The sequence below is a fragment of the Bos mutus genome, chromosome 19 (genome assembly GCF_027580195.1).
Source record: "Bos mutus isolate GX-2022 chromosome 19, NWIPB_WYAK_1.1, whole genome shotgun sequence".
Taxonomy (NCBI): Eukaryota; Metazoa; Chordata; class Mammalia; order Artiodactyla; family Bovidae; genus Bos; species Bos mutus.
Window position 1 is genome coordinate 52567291 of NC_091635.1, and position 26015 is coordinate 52593305.

Here is a 26015-nt window from a genome sequence, read left to right on the forward strand (position 1 = left end):
AGTGTGAAGCTCAAGCTTAGAGACTTAAACTTTCTGAGATCCATGGATGTGACTGAGCGCAGGGTGGAGTGGGAGAGGTCAGTATCCCTGAAAGGAGGATCTTATTACTGAAATTATTTAGAGTTGCTGGCTCATGGTTAAAAAAAAAAAAAAAAAAGCAGGCTAACTTTTAGTAAGTTTTATTATTCTTTTAAAATCCTCCACCTAAAGTGCACCCTCTTGGCCTGCACAGGGCAGCTGACTCCCACTACCCTACCCCTTGCTGTGCTACTGACCAGCCCTAGCTGGGTTTCTGACTCCCAGGCTAGCGCTCTGGCACTGTTCCTTGCTGCGTTCCAGCGAGACTTAGTCCTCACATATAACATTTGGAAAAGCCTTGGCATTTGTTTTTATGTAAAGAGAAGGAAGGTGATTTTGGAGTAGGAAATGGCAACTCACTCCAGTATTCTTGCCTGGAGAACCCCATGGACTGAGGAGCCTGGTGGGCTACAGTCCATGGGGTCACAAAGAGTCGGACACAACTGAGCAACTAACATACACACCCAAAGAGAAGGCACAGTGAAAGTTAGAGTTTACGAGAAAACTACTAGAAATAACTTTTTTGTATACTGTATGTTGATTACCTTTTGCTGCATAACATAAAATAACAATGTTTTATTACGTCTCGTAATTCTGTGGGCTCTGAGTACGACAGGGCTAACTTGACTGATTCTTCCATTCCTTGTGGCACTGGCCAGAACCACCCCCTCAACTGCATTCAGCTGGAGTCTGCGTTGAGCAAGAAGTTCCAGGAAGGCCTCAGTTACCTGGCTCCCCCAGGCGGCCTCTTTCCACACTTGGTTTCTTTTGATTCACTAAGTAGTCTCACCCAAGCTTCTCTGCAGCCTGGCAGCTGGCTTCCCAAGTGAAACTGAAGCTGCCAGGTCTCTTAAAAACTAGGACAAGATCACTTTTGCTGCTTTTCTGATGGTCACAGGAAGCCAGCATGGATTCAGGGGAGGAAGTAGATTCCAGGTCTCCAATGGCAGTGTGGACAGGGAGGGAAGGAATTGAAGGCAGCCGTTGTTGGAAACCATCTACTAGTACATATGACTACGTATAAAGCAACTCTACCATATTTTAATTGTTCTTTAAAAAGCCTACCCTGGTTTTCTGGCATAATCAAGGAATAAGGCATTTTCACCTAAGTGAAATTTTCAAACATTTGAAATTCATTCTTTTAATTTCTCCATTCTTAAATTTTTAATCATACTGAATGAAAACACTACAGACTTGCCATTATTCTAAATGCCAATTTAAATATATTCTAAATCTATTCTAGCCTTTCCTTGGTGACCATGACATGATTTTTTGAACATCTGTTACTGTGACACAATGTTGCCTCCACTCAGCAGCCTCTGGAACTCCTACTCCACAGAGGCAGTGATCATTTTTATGCATCTTCTCACCTTTAGGTGTCTTGCTGCCATTCCCAAATCTCACATGTGTTGTTTTTATTTGCTGTAGGTTAGGAAATGCAATTAAACTAAGTTAGTTGAAATTGCAGTAAGCAGATCCCAGGTCTCTTTTTTTGGCTAAAGGGCATTGGCTTTAATTGATTTTACTTCTACTATTTTTGAAGTATTGTAGCCTTTTTTTTTTTTTTTTTTTTTGGTTGTGTTTTATTTTCATAGCACCCCTCTCCTCCCCTTGCGCCCCAGTAGATTTAGGCAGATATTATTGTCCCTGTATTATGGATGAGGAAACCAAAACATAAGGCTCACTTAGGTTAGTCTGAGTAAAGTTCAGATGAGAACCCAGGGCCTGGGGCTCCTGCCATAAAACCTGCTGCCTTAATAATCATATAGGGGAAAGTTTGGGGACTTTTGATGTCTAATTTGTCTGTTCATTTTCCACTTGCACCCTGTTCGGACTGAAGTCCTGAGGGCCAACATGTCTCTGAAGAGGCCTCCAGCTAAGAGATGAGTTATTAGATGTGAAACATGCAAACTAAAGTTGTCTTGAGAGGTCTGGTTAGTTCTACATACTGAGCGAGAATGACTTTAAAAATAGAATGTGAGAGTGAAGGGAAGAGGGATTCCTTCATCAAAGCACTGAAACATGTCTCCCGATTTTTAAGCTGCCAACTCTTTGTGGTCCTGGAAAACAGAGCAGAGGTGAACAGTTTCAGCCCACTCACGGAGCCAAGGCCAGTTTGGAAAGAGACAGGAACCAGAATACCAGCAGGTGGGTTAATGTTTCATTGTTCTTTGTGTCATCATGTCTTTAGACGCCCATGTGACCCTTAGGCCACTTTAATGATCTTCATTTTGCTGGTGACAAAGATTGTGAGCATTGAGGAGTAATAACACAGAAAGAGATGTTGGCAGAGTGAGTGAGAAGAGCAGTATAATGGAGACTCGCAGGAGACGTCAGAGGTGAAGTTGCTGGCAGGTCAGCCAGACAGAACTCCTCAGTGGTCCAGAGCAGAGCACCCTGTCTTCCTGAAACTGTCCAGATTGCTTTCCTGAGAAAAGGAAGTGCCAGGTATCCCACACACCAGGGCTCCAGAAACCAAACTATGTGAAAACCAGTGTTGTTCAAAATAAGCGTCACTGACTCTGGGGGGCAGAAGGAGGAAGTTGAACAATATCATCGTTACCTTTTGGACTCTGATTTTTAGCCAGACTGATGAAATGAATTGATTTCAGCACAAATCAATTTTCCTTCAGTAGAAGGAAAGTGTACACATATGCTGGGTTTTTAAGAACTTAGGAAAAACAAATTTTCTTTTGCATAGGAAGAATTATTAATGGAGCAATTAATGTTTTTCAGGACAGAGTCATATATGAACTTAGTTTTCCTTTTCTGTGGTTAAAAGGCAGCATTAATCCACAGCTTTGAAGTCCATCTTCCTGGAAAAAAATTTTTGTATTCCTGCCCTCAGTGGTGACTGAGAATAATGACAAGAATTTGCTGTTCTCTTCACTTCAGTTAAATATGTACCAAAGGGGGAATCGAGGAACATGCCCAGACATTTTAGGTTAGTGTATTTTACCTTTACAAAGGGAATGAACTGAAGAACCACCAAATCAGCCTCAGAGAGTTTAGCACGCACATCACTGACAGCGGCAGACAGGGCGATGGTGCAGCTGCTGGCGGACGAGGCAGAAGCTGCAGCTGCGGCCGCCCTGCTCAGCGCCAAAGGGAGAGGCTGAGGGCTTTGCTGCCAGGCCACCTAGGCTTTTTGTGTGCTTTCAAAATCACTTAAATTATATACATGTAGGCATTTTTGTGGGCTTCCTGGGTGACTCAGTGGTAAATAATCTGCCTGCCAATGCAGGAGACGCTGGTTCGATCCCTGGTTGGAGAAGATCCCCTGGAGAAAGGAATGGCAACCCACTCCAGTATTCTTGCCTGGAGAATCCCATGGACAGAGGAGCCTGGCGGGCTACAGTCCATGGGGTCGCAAAGGGTAGGACATGGTTGAGTGACTAAACAAGAAGGCAATTTTGTATCCTGAGTTTTTGCTTTACATTAAAACGTTTTTATCCTTTGTTATTAAAAACATCCTGTAAACTTACTTTGAAATTGTAAGTTTGAAATGGGGAAAAATTGAATTTTCCCCATTATTTTTTTCCCCCAGTGTTGAATTTTAGGTTGTTTCAGTCTTTCTTTTTTCTGTTATGACTAGGGCCATAGTGACGTGTCAGTAAATTTTATTCCGCATTTTGGGTTATGTCCTTGATAGACTCCCAGAAGCAGAGTTACAGAGGGTTTGAACATTTTAAAGATGCTTGATGCTGCTGCTAAGTCACTTCAGTCGTGTCCGACTGTGTGACCCCATAGACAGCAGCCCACCAGGCTCCCCTGTCCCTGGGATTCTCCAGGCAAGAACACTGGAGTGGGTTGCCATTTCCTTCTCCAATGCGTGAAAGTGAAAGTGAAAGTAAAGTTGCTCAATCGTGTCCGACCCTCAGCGACCCCATGGACTGCAGCCTTCCAGACTCCTCCATCCACGGGATTTTCCAGGCAAGAGGACTGGAGTGGGGTGCCATTGCCTTCTCCGAAAGATGCTTGATAGCTGTTGCCAAATTGTTCTTCAAAGAAGCTGATCAGACATGACATTTCTAGTTCAACAGCCTCTCTTTGCACTCTGATACAGCAGGAGACTGGGCTATTCTAGATAAAAGAGGATTCTTATGTATGCATAAATCACACGTTTTCTTTTTCTTTATCTTATTTGGCGGTGCCAGGTCTTAAGTTGCAGCACATGGCATCTCCTACTTGTGGCATGTGGGATCTAGTTCCCTGACCAGGGATCAAACCTGGGCCCCGGCATTGTGAGCATGAAGACTTAGCCACTGGATCACCAGGGAGTCCCCTAGATGATACATTTTCAAAGAATTAGTTTAATAGGTGATAAAGTGTATATAATCATGGGATATTTAGAGGAAAAAGAGACTTCTTTTTTGTGCAGATGAGGAAACCTTGGCGCAGAGAGACTGAAGTTTGCCAAAGTCAGCTAACTAGTAGCAGGACATGGTCCACAACTCAGTGAAACTAGGATGAAGATCTCTGAATCATCTTCAGAGTCCCTGGTGCCTTAAGCCCATCTTTGTAAGTGTTAGCTGTTGCGCTATCACTGATGTGCGGGTGGCCTGTTACCAGAGGATTCTGATCAAAGGGCAGGAAACTACTGAACCATCACCTACGCTCTGCTCTGCTACAGCCCAAGGACCAGGGTTCTGTTTGTGAAGCTGAATTTCAAGATCATCTAAACCAGTCCTTTTGTTTCTTAGCCAGGGAAGGCCTAGAGAGTCCAGTCCTCAAAGCAAAACGACACAGCTCAGTAGTGCACTCCTCACGGTGCCAAGCCACCCACAGGGATCACCCACCTCATCCAAACCTGGCCAGGACTCTACCAGGTAGTACAGCCTTGTGGGCTGAGTGTTGGAGGGGGTCTGGTGCCCCCTGGTGGTGCATAGGAGTCAGTGCAACCTCAGAACAGCTCAGAGAATAGGGGACAGCCTCTGGGTGGGCTCATGGACTTGGGGTTGTGTCAGGAACCTGAGTAAACTGATGTGTTTGTGTTCACTTGCCCTCTTCCCCCAAATACATGCAATTCAGGATCAGTATGCAATCTGTGTCTTCTGAAATCTATAACGCAAAGTCACGAAATAACAAAGATGATGGAGAGATACACTTAAAATGGAAAAGTGAGTATAAAGCCATGGGTTCTGTTGGACAGAATGAAATTTAAAGTATCTTTACTGTCTTCTCATATTCTTTTCTTGTTAGATCATTCCATTTTAAAAGTAAGACCTTTCTGATTACAAACTGTAAAAGAGAAGTGCTTTTTTAAATCTCTGGACTATATAGGAAATCTTTCTACACTCTGTGTATGTGTATACATGTATATTGTGTAACAAATGTAGTAAAAAAAAATACATGGTATAGATTCTTACAATGTTGTTAAGGTAGAGAGCTTCCAGTGTCACTTTCACCTATCCTGTGGGTATTATTCTTTTGTATCAGTTTAATCTTATGAGCTTAAAAGAATACAGCATCTATGTTTTTTGATAGTAATGCTAAGTGACACTGAAAAAGGATAGAAAATTTTGAGGAAAACACACATGCACACATATATATACATACTCCCAAAATATGAGCTCAGTCTGGTCTAGAAAGGCTATAGAAACTCAAATAGAATGCCTTCCGTTAGTTTCTGCAGGCTAGGGGCTTCACATGTCATTTTCTTACGAAATCTTTACAGAGAGAAGGTCTGTCTACAAATTTCTGTTGCCGTTTGGTCTAATTCAGCATAAAGGGCTGTAACTAACTGAAAGTCTGCCTGTCCCTCACTCTGTTATTAGTTCTCTTCTCTTTTCTGTTTCAAGCCAAGCTAAGGATGATGCAGTTCTAAAAAGGGAATAATTGTGACAATATAAGCTATAAACCATTACGGAACTCTTTAAGGAACTAAAGCTTCTGTTTCCAGCATTCACAGTGCTGTTTTAAATGCTGCTTTCTCTTACATCCAGCGGAAGTGAAAGAAATGGCAGCAAAAGCAGCCACTGGACAGCTGACAGTACCTCCTTGGCATCCTCGGAGTGGTGTGGCTTTAGACAGTGAGGCTGAAAATGAGCCTGACCCCCTGCCGCAGCTCCCCATTAGGGTCTCCGAGCATATGGATTGGCAGCAAGCTGCAGACTATCTCAAGAAAAGTGATGAGCCAGGAGGAAATGACAAGTGTGGCCAAACAGACAGCAGTGACCAGCGTGGCAGACAGTCAGGGCCTCAGCGTTTCACCAGTAAGTTCAGATGGAGGAATTGGGGTAGGTGAGCTCTATCAAGTTGTCAGCTCTCAACAATAAGTAAAGCTCCTAGAATATTTCCTTTGGCTTCTCTCCTTTCCTGTCTATCCGGGGATCCTGAATTCCAGGCGAAAGTAGCACACCCATCTAATCCCACTGTCCTTCAGACAGGTGAAAAAGTCTAGAGACTCGCAAGTTTTTCTATTACTGGAGCAGATTGCTTTGTCCAAATGAGTAAATAGTCTCCATGCACTGACCCTGCTCCTGGATCTAACCTGGCAAAGAATTGAACCTTCTACCAGAGGGCATTGGTGGCAGGCCACCCCCTACTGCCAACTTCTTTGCATTGCATTTTAGGCCAGAAAAATTCCACCATCTCTCAGAGAGTCTGTGCCTGAGGAACCTAGAGACAAATGATGTTTACTGCCATCACTTTATTATAGATTTGTGGGTGAAAACTGCATGCTGTATCTTTCCACCTGCTAATTTGCTTGCAGTCAGGGCATGAGATATCATTTCACAGTTGTTTGAAAATCAAGGATAGGTACATCCAAAATTACCATTCAGCTTAGAATGGATTTTTTTGGTATTTAAAAGGGAGAATGATTCACGGCCACGTGCTAGAGCCAGGCTAACCTAACAGTCTCCACTGTCTGGACAGAATCTGGCATGACACATGGTTGCATTTGGCAGAAAATGCAAGCATCTCCTCTCTCACACTATCCTTTGCCCCTTCGTGCCATTTAAAAATGACTGAATGACAATTATTGTGTTATAATCATTAGGTATCAGGCACCTGCCCCCCAGAGAAGATGAGCAGCCAGAGCACAGTGAAGTCTTTCAAGCAAATTCGGATGCATCTGTGGCTGTTGAGAAGTCTTACAGCGTAAGTCATACAGCTGGAGAGCCAACTCAAACCCAAAGACCTAGTAGGGTAAAACTGGGTTGTTACGTATTATGATATTGAAATATCTGTAGTAGTTCTTTTTTGTTGGAGCATGTGCCCTCATGTCTCTGACATGAATGAAGAAGTCTTTCCTCCCTGTCTAATACGTTCTGAATTAGTTCAGCTCAAAGCACTGTGTATATTGGAGCTTGGGGAAAACACAGTGTTAGATTCAGCTCTGACCCTTGAGCTTTCTGTCTGTGTGCGCGCTCAGTAACTCAGTCGTGTCTAATTCGTTGCAACTCCATGGACCGTAGCCCACCAGGCTCTTCTGTCCATGGGATTTCCCAGGCAAGGGTACTGGAATGGGTTGCCATTGCCTTCTCCAGAGGATCTTCTGACCCAGGGATCTAGCCCACGTCTCTTGTGTTTCCTGCATTGCCAGACAGATTCTTTACTGCTATACCACCTGGGAAGCCCAAGCTTTCTGTCTAACTGTGTAGAAAAGACCACCTCGTAAAGCTCAGTGTGAGGTCAGTTACCAAAGCTCATGACTGAAGTCAGATTGAAGTAGGAAAAGCAGGGCCAGGGTTGCAATGAGAGTACCTTTGCCTGGGATGTCATTTAAGACCAAAATTCAGCTCTCAGCTCAGTGGAAGGAGTGTGTTCATGCCTGAAATCTATGTCTCAGCAAGATCCCTAGGATTCAGTTATTTCCCAGCATTTGCGCTGGGGTTACAGCCTTGCTTCAGGGATTTAATGCATTCTTCAAGTGTGCAATTGGGCCATGGTCCAGCCAGCGTAAGGAACCAAAATTTGTAATCACCATTGACATGGAAGAATATAAACAGCAATTGAGAATAAACAATGTAAAAAGCCAATTGTGATAACATTTGAGGCTTTTCAAAGAATATACCTTTGTATTTTAATCAGTACACAGACCACTCACAGGGCAGCTTATTCTTTCTTTCCCTTGAGGTCTGGGAGGACGCACCACATTAAGCATACTGGCTTGGCTGGAGAAGCAGGTCTTTCAGGGAAGTGGGGAAGGTGTGGGAGGCCAGGCTTGTCTGAGAAATTTTAATTTGATATGAGAGGTCAAGGAAAGCAGCTGCTAAGTGCACAAAAGAGGAAGTGTGGCAAAGGCAGTGTCCAGGGAAAAAAACCACAAAACCTCTGCAAAGAGATGATTGAAGGTAAGGAAAGGAGCCAGCTGTCTGGCCACGTGGTAATGAGGGCTGGACGTAGAGAAGTAGCAGAAAAGGAAGGAGCAGAGCAGAGATGCTGATGAAATAACTTGCTTTTAATTAATGTATTTATTTGGCTGTGCTGGGTCTTAATTTCAGCATGTGGGATCTAGTTCCCTGACCAGGGATAGAACCCAGGCCCCCTGCATTGGGAGTGTGTTTAGCCACTGGACCACCAGAGAAATCCCAGTAACTTACTTTAAATTATTTCATTTTTTAAATAGTTCTCCCTTTTTTCTAAATTAAAAAAATTTTTTTGGCTGCATGGCTGTGGGGTTTTAATTCCCCAGCCAGGGATCAAACACACACTGCCTGCAGTGGAAGCATGGAGTCTTATCTGCTGGGCCACCAGGGAAATCCCTGTTTTATTATTGAGATTGCATTGCTATTTTTAAAATCATGCTCTTTCTCTTGCCTTTAAATGGGAATACCTGAAGGAGTCCCAGGTCTGAGCAGCCTCAGCCTAGAGTTGACTCCAGCACATGGACTGTGTCTGTGCCCGTGGGGATCAGGGTATGTAAATTCAGTCCGCAGCTTGAATTGTCTAGGGCCTTTCTTCTTCCTGTGAATTTCAGAGCAAAAAGGTTGCCCATCCTCCCCTACTTCCATTGTGCAGGTAAGGATGTTGAGATTCAGGACTGTGATTTGTCACACTTGCTCTGGGGTTCATGACTGGCTGTGCAGAAGGAGGGCAGCAGTGCGCACGTGGCGGGAGGGGCTCTGAGAGCATCAACCCGACTGCAGGGTGATTTTAGATGCCCTGTTACTAACACTGCAGCCAGCTCTAAAGGGATTTGTTTACAATAAACACCAACTGAAAAGTGATTTCCTGCGTTATTAATAGGGTCAGTCTGCACAATCAACTTGTTCACCAGAGTCTTCTGAAGACACTGAAGACATGACAGATGAATTTTTAACTCCAGACCATGAATATTTTTACTCCTCAATTGCTCAAGAAAATTTGGCTCTAGAGGTAAAAATTTACAAAGTTCAGGATAAAGTACATCTCCAGCTTTCTCTGTTGCTTTATTCCTTTAAAATTATTTTTATTAAGAAAAATAGCTTATACGTAAAAGTATATCCTGTCAATTTATCAGTGTTTTCATATGTTTTGAAAAAAAACGTGTGAAAAGTAAGATTTTTCATAATGAAGGTCTTACCACAGGATTGTGGTTCCTGCATTTGTGCAGCACTTTGTACTTCATTTTCAAAACCTGTTCCTTCTTGTTGCTTAATTCGCAGTCCTTTCTTGGGGGGAGAGAAGGCAGCCTGCTGTTACTGCTCTGCGTGAAGAAGCACTGGTGACAGCAGCCTAGGGAGTTAGCCCGGGACTGACAGGCTTTAGTGGTGGGAGGGCCAGGAACAGCAGCACAGGGTCCGCAGGGAACGTGAGGCTGTCCAGTACACGGCCCTTCCTCTGGGATGTGCCTGGCTCTTGCAAGAACCTGTTTGTGCAGAGAGTATTTTCATTTATAAAATGAAAATCATGGGAGTCTTTTATTTACTCTTGTACTTTTTACCTCCTCTCTCCCCTAACCTGCCACCTCTGGGGGCCCTTTACCAATATGGAAGGTAGAGTGGAGGAAAGAGAATTGTACATGCCAATCACCACATTTGACTGACGGGAAGAATTCAGTGATGCATCAAAAAGCATAGATCTCCCTTGTCGGCACTTCTGCAAACTCAGTTAGAGCAGTTTTCCATAATCAGTCCTTTGAACATTCTTAATATTACTGTGGACTGGGACATTAAGAAAATGGTTAATAAAAAATATAAAGTTTATATACGTATATATGTACATGTATACAAAAGGGGTAACAGGGGAAAGTACACGCATCTTTAGGGTACAGATCATGAACTTTTACATGCTGAACACACTCATGGAGCCAGCACCTAAATCAAGAAATAGAACATTCCTGATCCCCTAGAAGACCTTGTGTTTCCTCCCACCCACTCCTCTCCTCAAAGGAACCAGTGTTCTGACTTCTCACCCCATAGAGTAGCTTTAGAGCCTGGGCCATCTTTCCTACCTTTTTTGGCTTTTCTAGTAAAGCTCCCAGGAATTAAAACATCTTTGTTGGATGGTTGGAGTGAGGAGAGGGGATAGTTATATAAAGAAGGGAAAAGTAACCCAATCCCACCTCACAATGGGAGGTGGAGGAGGGCTTGTTGTTGAGGAGGAACATATAGTACAAATAAATTCTTAATGTCTGTGAAGAAGGTTTGTTCTTTTTCTATAAAAGATGCAGGAACCTTTAAAGATTTTCAGAGTTTAAGAACATCAAGAAATCCTCTCCCCATCTTTTGATGATGCATCTTCCTCTAGTGAACTTCCTTTCTTTGCTCTTTCTTTCTTTTATAGACCTCAAGTCCCATTGATGAAGACTTTGAAGGAATTCAACATGCTTGTGCCCGACCTCAAGCCTCTGGTAATACGCCCTCAGGGCAGATTCCTTTGAGAATCCCTCCTGTTCCCTTTCTGTCGGATCACACATGTTTAGAGCTGGAAAGGTCCTTAGAGATAACCTTCCAGATCTTTCATTTCACAGATAAGAAAACTTAGGCTCAGTGATTTCCCCTCATTAGAATGAATCCCCAGCTGCTCACTAGCCTCATGGTATCCATACATCATGTTATTTATATACTTCCCCTTGCATTCTTTTCAACTTTGCCATTTATTTATTTATAAATATTTGTGTATGTATTTATTTGGCTGTGCCACGTCTTAGTTTCGGCACATAGGATCTTTAGTTGCTGATTTGAACTCTTTAGTCACGGAATGTGGGATCTAATTCCTTGACCAGGGATGGAACCCAGGCCCCCTGCCTTGTGATTGTGGAGTCTTAAACACTGGACCACCAGGGAAGTCCCCCCACCTTGCATTCATATAGCAAACGTTACAGCAGTTGCTGCTTCTCTTTTCCCTTGTGGTCTCTTTCCCTAGATTTCAGTGCTGAGCTGACCTGATGGACTGGCCTGGGCCTCACAGCTGGTTATTGACACGGTGACAACCAGTACTAGGTTTCTGTGTCCTTCTCTACTCCAGAAGACTGAGTCTTACCATCATTTTCCTTTGCGTGCATGACATCTTAGCAAAGGGTTAATAATAGCCAATACTACAGTCAGTATAACATCGTGCCCGTTCTGGGCCTTGGGTTCTGTATAACTTAGCAATTGCTGCCTGTTACACGGGAAGTTAACCTTGGATCAGCAGCTGGGGTGTGGCACAAGACAAGATATAAATGGACCAGAGGTACTGACACAGACATTTTAAAAACTGTGCACTTTCGCTCTTCTAAGGCATGTAACCATCTGTTTTTAAAACCAGGGTTATCCATCTCGTGAACCATGCAGCTCGGTCTATGGTCATGTCTCCACTGTCTGAACCCAGGCTGGGCAGGTTTAGGTTCTGAACATACCCCCTTCCTCCTGTTGCATACTCCAGCTTGCGTCTCTAACCCGATTCAGGCCTCCTTCACAGTTGCAAGCATTTTAAGAAGCTGTAAGCTTTTAGATTAACAGTTAATTTCTCAGGAAAATATGTATGTGAAGTTCCCAAACCTAGGTCTCTGGCCCCTCAAGTTCTTTGTGTGGAGCCTCTGCCCATGATCACTCACTCTCTGTGTGAGCCTGACCTGTGCATGGCCACTTCACTTGTGTTTGAAAGTGGGGTGAGTAGGAGAGAGAAATTATGGAGCAGGCAGATCAGAAAACCATGGCTAGTTGGCTGCAAACATCTGAAGTATGTGGAAAAGCCTCTGATTTCTACTCCGTTTCCTCCTTTTAGCCCTTCTCTTCCTGCTTTCCCACTATGGCTCTGATATGCATCCTCTCCATACCAGGCAGTACAACGGAGGTAACAGTTGGATACACACTGGGTTCCACACACAGTTCTGCTGCTGATTTTTTTTCTGCATGACCTTTGGCATCTTGGGCATGTCATTCTACCCCAGGGCCCCACCTTTCCTTCGTATAAAATAAAAGAGAGAGTTAGATTCTCAAATCTCTAACTTCCCCTCCAGCTCTGCATTGTGCTTATTAGAAATTCATTTATGATTGCTAGGGCGTTTGAAGCGAGTAGCAAGAAGGAGAAACGTGATGCTTCTCCACTGGTGGGGTTTCAGTGTCTTCAGTTCGGTTCAGTTCAGTCACTCAGTCATGTCTGACTCTTTGTGACCCCATGGACTGCAGCACACCAGGCCTCCCTGTCCATCACCAAGTCCCAGAGCTTGCTCAAATTCATGTCCATCGAGTTGGTGACGCCATCCAACCATCTCACCTTCTCTTGTCCCCGTTTCCTCCCTCCTTCAATCTTTCCCAGTATCAGGGTCTTTTCTAGTGAGTCAGCTCTTTGCATCAGGTGGCCAAAGTATTACAGTTTCAGCCTCAGCATCAGTCCTTCCAATGAATATTCAGGAATGATTTCCTTTAGGATTGACTGGTTGGACCTCCTTGCTCACCAAGGGACTCTCAAGAGTCTCCTCCAACACCACAGTTCAAAAGCATCAATTCTTTGGTGCTCAGCTTTCTTTATAGTCCAACTTTCACATCCATACATGACCACTGGACTACTGGAAAAACCATAGCTTTGACTAGATGGACCTTTGCTGGCAAAGTAATGTCTCTGCTTTTTAATATGCTATCTAGGTTGGTCATAACTTTTCTTCCAAGAAGCAAGCATCTTTTAATTTCATGACTGCAGTCACCATCTGCAATGATTTTGGGCCCCCCCCCAAAATAAAGTCTATCACTGTTTCCACTGTTTCCCCATCTATTTGCCATGAAGTGATGGGACCAGATGCCATGATCTTAGTTTTCCGAATGTTGAGTTTTAAGCCAATGTTTTGACTCTCCTCTCTCACTTTTATCAACAGGCTTTTTAGTTCTTTGCTTTCTGCCATAAGGGTGGTGTCATCTGCATATCTGAGGTTATTGATATTTCTCCCAATCTTGATTCTAGCTTGTGCTTCATCTAGTCCAGCATTTCACATGATGTACTCTACACAGAAGTTAAATAATCAGGGTGACAATATACAGCCTTGACATACTCCTTTTCCTATTTGGAACCAGTCTGTTGTTCCACATCCGGTTCTAACTGTTGCTTCTTGACCTGCATACAGATTTCTCAGGAGGCAGGTCAGGTGGTCTGGTATTCCCATCTCTTTCAGAATTTTCTGCAGTTTATTGTGATCCACACAGTCAAAGGCTTTGGCATAGTCAATAAAGCAGATGTTTTTCTGGAACTCTCTTGCTTTTTCGATGATCTAGTGGATGTTGGCAATTTGATCTCTGGTTCCTCTGCCTTTTCTAAATCCAGCTTAAACATCTGGAAGGTCATGGTTCACATATTGCTGAAGCCTGGCTTGGAGAATTTTGAGCATTACTTCACTAGCGTGAGATGAGTGCCGTTATGGGGTAATTTGAACATTCTTTGGCATTGCCTTTCTTTGGAATTGGAATGAAAACTGACCTTTTCCAGTCCTGTGGCCACTGCTGAATTTTCCAAATTTGCTGGCATATTGAGCGTAGCATTTTCACAGCATCATCTTTTAGGATTTGAAATAGCTCAACTGGAATTCCATCACCTCCACTAGCTTTGTGCGTAGTGATGCTTCCTAAGACCCACTTGATTGCGCATTCCACGATGTCTGGCTCTAGGTGAGTGATCGCATCATCGTGACTATCTGGGTCATGAAGGTCTTTTTTGTACAGCTTTTGGTGTATTCTTGCCACCTCTTCTTCATATCTTCTGCTTCTGTTAGGTCCATACCATTTCTGTCCTTCACTGTGTCTATTTTTGCATGAAATGTTCCCTTGGTGTCTCTAATTACTTGAAGAGATCTCTAGTCTTTCCTATTCTGTTTTCCTCTATTTCTTTGCATTGATCGCTGAGGAAGGCTTTCATATCTCTCCTTGCTATTCTTTGGAACTCTGCATTCAAATGGTTTTATCAGTATCTTGGCTTTTGCTAAAGGTGGTACTTTTATAGTGGGCCTGCCATTGCCTACCAGGCCACCTTCTGGACCTAAAGAATGGCAGGGGGATCATGAGCATTTGCCAATAGGGCAGGCTAGCCTGCGTGTCCACTTCTCCATAAACCAGAGCTGTATAATGTGGGAAGGAAAATTGGATACTGGTCCTGTGTGCCCAGAGGCCTACAAAGTATCTTCCTGAGAATTGGGGAGAACTTGAGATGCTTGAGGCCAAGGAGAACAGAAGACAGTTGAATTAGCTCATTAGTACTCAGGACCCCACCCCCAGTCTTTAAGTGGTGTTTGGTGGCCAAGAGACACAGTTAGCATCCTGGGAATGCCCAGCTAATGCTCTTTTCTGCTTGGAATCTTCAATGAACAAACAGTTCTTGGTTTCAACGCCCCCTGGTGTCTGTTGACAGGAATCAGGTCAGTTTGCCTTCCTGAAAAGACAAAACACCATTTGTCTCCGGAAGTAACTGTGCGGCTATAACTGAAAAGCCAGTAAATGGCTTGATTGTATTCTGAGTGTCAGAATATAGTTGTCCCCTCTGAGCAAGGAAAATAAACTTTCAGAGCAAAAACCTCTTCTACAGTACTCAATCCAAGCCCAATTAGGAAACACTTTGTTTATGTAGATTATTTATTATTCTAGACCAGACCAAGAAAACTCCAGAGAATGAAAATCATAATCTGGGTTTGCAAAAATTTATTAAAAATGCGTTTACTTTATTCTTTCAGGTGAAGAAAAGTTCCAAATGAGAAAAAACCTTGGAAAGAACTCTGAAATTTTGACCAAGTCTCAATTCCAACCTATACGAAGGTATATGCCATTATTTTATTCACAGTTTCAGACTCATAGAAGTAATGTTAATTGATGGTTCAGTTCAGTTCAGTTCAGTCACTCAGTCGTGTCCAACTCTTTGTGACCCCATGAATTGCAGCATGCCAGGCCTCCCTCCATCACCAACTCCCGGAGTTCACTCAAACTCACGTCCATCGAGTCAGTGATGCCATCCAGCCATCTCATCCTCTGTTGTCCCCTTCTCCTCCTGCCCCCAGTCCCTCCCAGCATCAGAGTCTTTTCCAACGAGCCAACTCTTCGCATGAGGTGGCCAAAGTACTGGGGTTTCAGCTTTAGCATCATTCCTTCCAAAGAACACCCAGGGCTGATCTCCTTTAGAATGGGCTGGTTGGATCTCCTTGCAGTCTAAGGGACTCTCAAGAGTCTTCTACAACACCACAGTTCAAAAGCATCAATTCTTTGGAGCTCAGCTTTCTTCACAGTCCAACTCTCACATCCATACATGACCACTGGGAAAACTATAGCCTTGACTAGACGGACCTTTGTTGGCAAAGTAATGTCTCTGCTTTTGAATATGCTATCTAGGTTGGTCATAACTTTCCTTCCAAGGAGTAAGCGTCTTTTAATTTCATGGTTGCAATCACCATCTGCAGTGATTTTGGAGCCCAAAAAAAAGTCTGACAGTGTTTCCACTGTTTCCCCATCTATTTACCATGAAGTGATGGGACTGGATGTCATGATCTTAGTTTTCTGAATGTTGAGCTTTAAGCCAACTTTTTCACTCTCCTCTTTCACTTTCATCAAGAGGCTTTTGAGTTCCTCTTCACTTTCTGCCATAAGGGTGGTGTCATCTGCATATCTGAGGTTATTGATATTTTTCCCAGCAATCTTGATTCCAGCTTGTGCTTCTTCCAGCCCAGCGTTTTTCATGATGTACTCTGCATATCAGTTAAATAATCAGGGTGACAATATACAGCCTTGACATACTCCTTTTCCTATTTGGAACCAGTCTGTTGTTCCATGTCCAGTTCTAACTGTTGCTGCCTGACCTGCATACAGATTTCTCAGGAGGCAGGTCAGGTGGTCTGGTATTCCCATCTCTTTCAGAATTTTCCACAGTTTCTTGTGATCCACACAGTCAAAGGCTTTGGCATAGTCAATAAAGCAGAAATAGATGTTTTTCTGGGACTCTCTTGCTTTTTCGATGATCTAGTGGATGTTGGCAATTTGATCTCTGGTTCCTCTGCCTTTTCTAAAACCAGCTTGAACATCTGGAAGTTCACAGTTCATGTACTGCTGAAGCCTGGCTTGGAGAATTTTGAGCATTACTTTACTAGTGTGTGAGATGAGTGCAATTGTGTGGTAGTTTGAGCATTCTTTGGCATTGCCTTTCTTTGGGATTGGAATGAAAACTGACCTTTTCCAGTCCTGTGGCCACTGCTGAATTTTCCAAATTAGCTGGCATATTGAATGCAGCACTTTCACAGCATCATCTTTCAGGATTTGAAATAGCTCAACTGGAATTCTATCACCTCCACTAGCTTTGTTCGTAGTGATGCTTTCTAAGGCCCACTTGACTTTGCACTCCAGGATGTCTGGCTCTAGGTGAGTGATCACACCATCGTGATTATCTGGGTTGTGAAGATCTTTTTTGTACAGTTCTTCTGTGTATTCTTGCTACCTCGTCTTAATATCTTCTGCTTCTGTTAGGTCCATACCATTTCTGTCTTTTATCGAGCCCATCTTTGCATGAAATGTTCCCTTGGTATCTCAATGCCCCATATTTATATGTTGCTCTTCTTCAAATATAATAGCCACCATGTTATAACAATAAGCTTTAGGCAGCTTAGATTTGTTAGGACTTGTTCAGCAGAATTGTGAAGGGTCATGAAAAGGAGCTGTCATCTGTATCCAGATCTTGACTTTGCTTTTCTAACTGTACGACCTTGGTCAAATTTCTCTTCTAGTTGTGTGTGTGTGTTAGTTGCTCATTTGTGTCCAACTCTGTGGCCCCATGGACTGTAGCCTTTCAGGTTCCTTTGTCCATGGAATTCTCCAGGCAAGAATATTGGAGTGGGTAGCCTTTCCCTTCTCCGGGGATCTTACCAACCAGGGATCAAATCCAGGTCTCCTGCATTGCAGGCGGATTCTTTACCGTCTGAGCCACCAGGGAAGCCCAAGAATACTGGAGTGTGTAGCCTATCCCTTCTCCAGTGGATCTTCCTGACCCAGGAATCGAATTGGGGTCTCCTGCATTGCAGGCGAATTCTTTACCAGCTGAGCTACTTAATGTATGTAGCACACAGCCCCCAGATTCTAGTGACTTACAACAACAAAAACTGCTTTCGTGTCCATGTTCCATGTCCATCAGGGATTGGCCAGAAGTGTTGTGTGCTGTATTACTTTCTCTCGAAATCCACAGTGCGGGAGACTCCATCTTTATGCTTCCTTTCTTGCTGAGGCAGGAAAAAGAGAACATAGTGAATTGTGCACTGGACTTTTAAAAGTTTCTGCCCCAAAGTGAATCACATCACTTTCACTTCCATTTCACTGGTTAAAGCAAGCAATATGGTCATTTATGTAAATTAGGAGGACCAGAAAGCACTGTCCTATGTTGTGCTCAGAAGAAGAAATATTTTTTGAATGAATTAATAGTCACAACCCAATCCAAAATCCATTCTCTTTCCTTTATACCACTGGTCTCAAAGCGATTGCTACAAAGATTAGAAATATGGGAACATTTGGGAGGATTTAGCATGAGATCTTGGAGAAGGAAATGGCAGCCCACTCCAGTGTTCTTGCCTGGAGAATCCCAGGGACGGGGGAGCCTGGTGGGCTGCCGTCTATGGGGTCGCACAGAGTCAGACATGACTGAAGTGACTTAGTAGCAATAGCAGCAACAGCATGAGATATGGCTTATAGTTTGTGTTTTGAGTATTGAAAATGTATCTTAAATATTGGTTAAAATAGAAACAAGTCAACTTTGTCTTCAGAATTCTTTTCTAGCCTTTCTTTGACACAAGCCTTTCTTGGCCTCCCCTGATCCTCCATGCCAGGAAGCTGCCTCACAGTTGGTGAGGTCCCGTGGCTGTGCCTCTTGCTCCAAGCTCCATCCCCAGCAAAGTACTCCATTGACTTCCTCAGGAGCTTGCTCAGCTAGTAGCATCATAGGCTGATTTCAGGTGGGCTGACCTTTCAGTTCAGTTCAGTTCAGTCGCTCAGTCCTGTCCAACTCTTTGCGACCCCATGGACTGCAGCACGCCAGGCCTCCCTGTCCATCACCAACTCCCAGAGCTTACTCAGACTCATGTCCATTGAGTCAGTGATGCCATCCAACCATCTCATCCTCTGTCGTCCCCTTTTCCTCCCGCCTTCAATCTTTCGCAGCATCAGGGTCTTTTCCAGTAAGTCAGTTCTTCACATCAGGTGCCAAAGTATTGGAGTTTCAGCTTCAGCATCAGTCCTTCCAATGAATATTCAGGACTGATTTCCTTTAGAATGGATTGGTTGGATCTCCTTGCAGTCCAAGGGACTCTCAAGAATCTTCTCCAACACCACAGCTCTAAAGCATCGAGAGTATTTATTTAGTCTCTGAAGAGGAAACAGAGGCCCAGATATGCGTGTGCACATGTGGCTCATCAGTAGCAGAGTTAGTATTGGAGCCCTCCCTTTTCACTCTGGGCTCAGTGTCCTTCCCACGGCCTCTCACACTGCCCTTGGCCCACGTTGTTGCACTCTGCTGACAGAAGATTTATGTCATCTTCTCACTTTCTCTCTTAACAGTCCTGAAGGCGAACAAGATGAGACATTAAAGGAGCCACCAAAGGAATCGAAAGAGAAAGATATGTATGGCCACCAGAAATTACTTAAGGATTCTGTGCAAAGTCTTGGTTTTAGGGAAATGGTGTTTTCTTATTTGTAAGAGTTTCTGTGTTCTTCTATTTTTATGTATACATGTAACGTGAGCCTGTTTCTCCTTTCACCAAAAAGCTGCTGTGATGATGCGATCTAAATTGATAGCATCTTACAATCAAGGGAATACAGTGATAATAAGAATATAATCTTATACTTAAGGTAGATTAAATCTGTTTCCCACATTAATATACTTTGACCTTTGGGGTTTATTTTTAGCTGCTGAGATATGTTTGAAGTTAGTATCTCTTTCTAAGATATTCTCTGATACTCTCTTTAAGATATCTTAAGTATCTTATAGATATCTTATGGATATTCTGAAGTATTCTCTGATTTTGGCCTCTTGCCAAATAAAGATTTTTGTGAAGAGCATCTTTAAAAAGTACCTCTTAGGAATATAGAGTTTGATTTTTCTAAGCATCTCCCAGTAACTCTGTGCTTTTAATACTTTAGATCATTGACAGACATTCAGGACCTGTCTAGTATCTCCTGTGAACACGACGGTTCTTTCAAGGAAGTCTCATGCAAAACACCCAAAATAAACCACGCACCTACTAGTGTCAGTACCCCGCTCAGCCCAGGTACTCTCTCACAGGGGGATGTTCTGGGAGGGGAACTAACAGCCCCCGTCTCACTGGCTGTGGGAAGCCAGGCTGTGGGCGCAGACCCGCAGATGGGTGTTTCCTCACAGTGCAGAGGGGTTTCTTTAGGGCCAGAGTGGAAGGGGATAATCCCATGGGAGGCCAGGTGGTGATGGTGATGGTGGTGGTGATTAGCTATTGTTGTTATTGTTCAGTCGCTCAGTCGTATCTGACTCTTTGCGACCCCATGGACTGCAGCACACCAGGCTTCCCTGTCCTTCACTGTCTCTTGGAGTTTGCTCAAACTCATGTCCATTGAATTGGTGATGCCATCCAACCAGCTATAAGGAGATTTTTTTTATTCTAGCAATAGAGACATGTGAATGCCAAGTCTACTTTGTACTTGAAGCACTGTTGAATTTTGGGCAAATACATTGGGTTCTCTACAAGGGCTTCCCTGGTGGCTCAGCTGGTAAAGAATCTGGCTGCAATGCAGGAGACCCAGGTTCCATCCCTGTGTTGGGAAGATCCCCTGGAAAAGGAAATACCAACCCACTCTAGTATTCTTGCCTGGAAAATCCCATGGACAGAGGAGCCACATGGGGTCACAAAGAGTTGGACATAACTGAGTGATTAACACTTCCACTTTCACATTGGATTTTTTATAGAGTTAGTAACTTAAAACAGTATCTTGTACTTAAGAATACGTAGTTTGAGTCCTGTAACCGCATACAGCCAGCATCAAATACCCTCTCTTTAGTGTCCTTATTTTCAGTTTATTTGTGGTTCAGATAATCTCCCTTTATTTTGATGGCCAAGTTTAGAGACTATCATTTTGTATACCTTGTGGAGGTTTGTCTCAAATCAGTGATTATTTCAGTTATTGACAATTTGGGAAATTCCTATTATAGATACAGAGTTTTATGGGTTTTGTGTGTGTGTGTGTTATTGTTCTTTTTAAATAATGTAAAGTATTCAGACACTGACTGCCCTCTTTTCTACAACAGGGTCACTTTCTTCAGTTGCTAGTCAGTATAAGGACTGCCTTGAGAGTATCCCATTTCAGGATACTAAAACAGGATCTACCTCGTGCGGGACCAGTCAAGAATCTACTCAGACTTTGTCTGATAAATTTACAAGTGTCCGAGAGAAAGCAAAGAGCCTAGATTCCCTTCTTACTTCCTCTGAAGTTCTCCCTGCTAGACTGACTAATCTTGTAAGTATATAGACTGTGCGTTGCACCCTCATGGAGTGATTCCAAAGGTGTCAGTGATCAAAAGGTCAAGGTTTCTCCATATCTATTTTACAGAGAAAGGAAGAAATAAGCTGGATCCTCCCCAGGCTTCCCTGGGGCTCCTTTCTGATCTGTACTCTAGACTGGATCCTGGGCTTTTGTACCCTTTCCTCTCCCCACCCCACCAGAGATAATGTTTGGCGATTTCTCTAAAGAGCCAGCCTCTGCCATAGCTTATGATGCTACCTTCATCTGCACTGTTCTTTCAGTCTAACCATATTTTACATTCTGCTTCTTCCTTGAAGCCTCCTCTGGTTAGTTCTCAGAGAGTTCTGATTGATCTGTACCTTGTTCCTGAACCAGTAATCTGCAGTAAAAACACTTACTGGTGCCTTCTCCTTGCTTCCTCCCCTTTCCCGTGCTGTTTGCTTGTTTCCCTCTCGCTTTCCTTCATATTTCACATGTAGTCCTTTCAGGAAAACTACAAGTTCCTTACTCGGTACTGCTCATTAAAAATCCGTTGTCTAACCATAGTGTCGCTTCCCTGGTGGCTCAAAGATAAAGAATCCACCTGCTGATGCAGGCGATGCGAGTTTGATCTCCGGGTCAGGAAAATCCCTTAGAGAAGGAAATGGCAACCCACTCCAGTATTCTTGCCTGGGCAATCCCATGGACAGAGAAGCCTGGAGGGCTACAGTCCATGGATTTGCAAAAGAGCTGGACACGACTTAGTGAATAAACAACAAACAGACCATTCTATGGGCAGACTGATTACTTGTTTGGCCCTCAGTGAAAAAACCACTCTCATCTTCTTTGGGCATTTGACTCACAAAAAGCCTCATTCTGAAGTAGGGAATTTAAAAATTGTATGCTTTTGTTCAATGTACTGTCAATAGGGCAGGTTCTAAGGGCCAGGCACTATGCCAGGCCCTCTAATAGGCATCCAAAAGTGAATTAAAAAAGTCCCTGCCCTGAAGGAGCTCAGAGCCTAGTGAGAGGGACTCAGTAAAAACTGAGTGCTGTGGAGGCAAAGAAGGGTGGGAAGCTTCCAAGAGAAGGTGACATTTGAATGAGTTTGACTCGATCAACAAAACAAGTGGCTTCGTCCATGAATGATACACAAGCTTAATTTTGGAAATGACTGAGCTTAACATGCCTTTTTAGCTTAATAATGTGTGTGTAAATTACCACGTTTATGTCTTATTTATAGAAAAGATTGCCTGCCTTTACTGGGGCTGGTTCCTCCAGCATTGCTAAGGCGCCTGACACATCACGCTGTGCCACTCAGAGAAGGAGCCTGCCGAAAGGTACCCTGTGTTCAGTATTAAAATATAAGCTCATAATTAGTAAGCCCATTTAAGAGAGCCTTCATCTCATCTTTGATGCTATAGTAGGTTTCAACAAAACTGCTATTTCCCCCGATTATACAAATTAAACATACTTGTTATCAAAAACTTGGAGATTAAAGAAGAGCTTAAGGGACTTTCTTGGAGATTAAAGAAGAGCTTAAGGGACTTCCCTGGTGGTCCAGTAGCTAAGACGCTCCCAAGGTAGGGGCCCAGGCTCAATCCCTGGTCAGGGAACTAGATGCCACGTGTCATAACTGAGTGTTTGCATGCAGCAACTAAATATCCCACATGCTGCAACTAAGATTTGGTGCAGCCAAATAAATAATTTTTTTTCAAAGAACTTAAAAGAGAAAACTACCACCATTCTAGCATCATTTTTTAACTTGTACTATTTTGGTACCTATCTTTTTTATGTTTTTAGAACTATACCCCTCCATATATTTATTTATTTATACACACACACACACACACACACATATATTTAGCATAGCTAACATGGTATATCAGCTCTGGCTGCTGCTTTTTCTTCAGTGATATATTTTAGAATTTCCACTTGACAGTAAAAATTATTCATAAGTATAGACTGCATACTAGTCCATTCTATATATGTTGCCTAACCGTGCTTTCATATTGAAAATTCATGTTGTTTTCTAATTTTTGCTCTTCAGAAATCTTTATCTGAACCTCTGGTCTTTCTTTAGGATAGAGTCTTAGAAGACAATTTTCAGATCAAAGGGTCTGAGAGTTTTAACCGCTCTTAAGGCCTTTGCTCCACTAATCTTGTTGTCTTGTGTCTTTGGTATAAGTCTTAGAATTTCCCTCAAGGGAATAGAGTTATTTCAAGCTGTGCTGAGGGGTCTTGGTTACTGTTACAATTGATCCCTTAGGTGAAGGTCCAAAGTATGGTCTCCCATATCCCCTGGCTGGGTAATCTACACAGAAAGACCCCCACTTTGTGTTTTATTCATTTTGACGGGTCTGGAGCTTCTTTATTCCTCCAGCCGCCTTGGTCCAAATTGGACCCCTGGCCTTTTAGTAAGAATTTATACCTCACCTACCCCAAAGATCCTTGGAGAGGGCCACAGGTCAAGTGGTACTGAGGTGAGCAGGGAGGTAGGAGAGGGTTTAGAGGAAAAGCGAGCGTAAAGCCATTCACATATGAAGTCTCAATAGGACTATTCATGTAAGAGGATTTCTCCTTGTCTTAGCTTGTTTCATCCTTGAGAAATTCTAAGTCAAATCCGTATGGAAGCCTAGCAAGTCTAGTTCAGGTCCAGGAAGGTGTTCAGTCACTTTCCCTTTATCTTTCTTAAGAACTCGTAGAAGCCATCTCTCAACATCACATCGATGAGCTACCACCACCGTCTCAGGAGCTGCTTGACGAAATCGGTAAGGCACGCACAGTGCAGAATATCCTTCCTGGCCCTGCTTGCTGTGGTCACGGACCATGTATGGGGCTTTGTTTCAGGTGTGAGCACTAGTGCAGAAGGCCCTGTGAAGGTCTGCTTGGATGGACAGGATTCAGGAGGGGGCAGTTTTCCAATGATAGGCCTCAGACTACTACTAAAGCCTGGCCAGCATATGTGGCCTGTGTCTGTGGTCATGTTGTTCCTTAAGGGTCTACGGTAGTGATTCTAAGAGGGAATAACAACATCCAAGTGGTTTATCATGATGAACTTCTTTTATTAAAGGAATTCTCACCTCCCTTTTGAACCAAACTAGCTATACTTCAGCGCTACTGAATTCTGGCATCTCGGGCCAAAACATCCTGTGCTTTCCATTCTGCCATTAGCAGGAGATTTTAAAGTATTGGCATTGTGGAAGAATCCCTTTCCTGAGGGCAGGGAAGTCAGTGGCACAAGATCTAATGACACCAGAATTTTTCATTTGAGGCAGAGACTGAGGGACACCCACTCAATTTTAGTTGCAGCTGACCCGTGGGCCCTGCCCAGCTGAGCTGCTGCTGGGGTAAACGGAGCAGGTGTTAGAAGCGTTTGGGCCCGGTGCTTTGTTTCCCCAGGCAGGGAGGACTGACTGCTCTCTTCTTGACAGCCTAGCTGACCTCACTCTCAGAGGGTACATTTCATCAGGCCTCTGATGGTCCAGTTCTTAGTATAGGACCAGTAGGGGGTCTCCTGAGGGGCATCTCTCGGTTTTCAGGATCTCTGAAGTCTGGTGTCTCATCAGGAAGAGAGAGGTGAATGAGGCCTCACCTGGTCTGACTCAGTGGACAGATATGGTCTAGGCTGCCCAACCCCTAACCCCCGGCTGCTGGCCTTGTGAACTTGGGTGAAGGCGGTCAGACCTGCCAGAACCTTCCCTGGCGTCTTTCTCTTTCTGCAGTCACAGGCCCTTGTTGCCCCGCCACAGCCCTCCCCAGTGCCACAGGGCTGTGGGCTCAGGCTCTCGGCTCTCACCCCACTCCAGCTTTCGTCCTCTGGAACCCACTATGGCACCCTTGCAAATTCCTCCTCTCCAGTTGCTGTCCTTCATATAATAATGGAACTGCTGCTGGTGAGAGGAGCGGCCACCCCCACGTGTCCTGCTCTCGGTGCCGTCTGGTTTCTGGCCATGGGTGAGGACGGCAGTTGCAGGCTCCTGTGCAGTGTGACCTCAGTGATGCCCTTCCTCTGGGTCCTGCTCTCTCCCTGCTGTCCGCATGTGGACCGCCCCGCATCTCGGCAGCTGTCACAGGCTTCCTCCTGGGCCCCAGCCTCTTGGCACTGCTGTATCCCAGTGTGCTCTGCAGAAACTCCCCCTCATTTCACCTATGGTAATTTTCTGGGCCAGGTTTTTAGACGATGTCTTATACTTTGAGATGGGTCGGTAATTTTCCAGAAAGATAAAGGGCAGAGGGCACCTGAGTAGTTTCTCCTAATAATGGGTGTGCCTACCTGATTATTGCTTATCATCATTGTCATCATTTCCTCTCAGGAGAGCTGTGGGGAGTGACCTGCTCCTTTGAAGGGCACTTATGCAAAGCTCCAGGCTTCTGTCCAGGGCCTCAAGCAGGGGGTCGTTTAGAATCCTCTAAGATCAGCAAGGACTACTTTAACAAGGATAACAATAACAAGGATTTTTAAGTTTCAGATTATATTACATGAGCTTTATGGGGCCCCTTAGTGCCCAGAAGCTGCCAGATAGGGCTTGCTTCCTGACTTGCTAGAAGAGAGAAACTTGTGCCCACACACAGCAGGGCCAGTGAGCCTGGGGACCCATCTGTGCTGCCTCCCAGCTGTCTCTCTGCTGGGCTCTGGGGAACACTTTGAGGAAAGGGAGGACCTAACACTTGTGAAGCAGTATACTGAGTTTAGGAGATGCTTGTCTTGGTCTAGTGGTCAATTCTTTAGGAATTGTAAATTATATTCTTTGCGAGAGTATATAAAATAGAGATTAAGAGCATAAACCTTAGAATTAGACTGCCTGTACTCAAATCCTAATTCCATCACATTACTATCTAATTCCTTTACCTTTCTTTTAATTTATTTTTTAATTGAAGGATAGTTGCTTTACAGAATTTTGTTGTTTTCTGTCAAACCTCAACGTGAATCAGCCATAGGTATAATATATCCCCTCTCTTTTGGGATTTCTTTTCCTTTCTTTACCTTAATTTGCTCATCTGTCAAACAGGAATAACAATAATATGATCAATCTCATAGGGTTGTTGTGAAGATTAATTCAATATATTAATCTTGAATTAAGGAGATTAGCAGTTCTAGTGGTAAAGAACCCG

General features: G+C 43.8%; 1 protein-coding gene across 1 annotated transcript in view; it reads left to right on the forward strand.

Moving 5' to 3' along the window:
• The window catches only part of TEX14 (testis expressed 14, intercellular bridge forming factor), a 60305-nt gene that overhangs the window by 24945 nt on the left and 9345 nt on the right, over window positions 1-26015 (forward strand). The window contains exons 14-26 of the mRNA XM_070390599.1: window positions 2120-2226; window positions 4782-4907; window positions 5110-5198; window positions 6024-6293; window positions 7082-7182; window positions 9274-9402; window positions 10792-10858; window positions 15143-15224; window positions 18990-19052; window positions 19572-19699; window positions 20707-20915; window positions 22144-22240; window positions 23597-23671. Of these exons, the coding sequence (XP_070246700.1) occupies window positions 2120-2226; window positions 4782-4907; window positions 5110-5198; window positions 6024-6293; window positions 7082-7182; window positions 9274-9402; window positions 10792-10858; window positions 15143-15224; window positions 18990-19052; window positions 19572-19699; window positions 20707-20915; window positions 22144-22240; window positions 23597-23671 (1543 nt within the window). The remainder of the gene's footprint in view (window positions 1-2119; window positions 2227-4781; window positions 4908-5109; window positions 5199-6023; window positions 6294-7081; window positions 7183-9273; window positions 9403-10791; window positions 10859-15142; window positions 15225-18989; window positions 19053-19571; window positions 19700-20706; window positions 20916-22143; window positions 22241-23596; window positions 23672-26015) is intronic.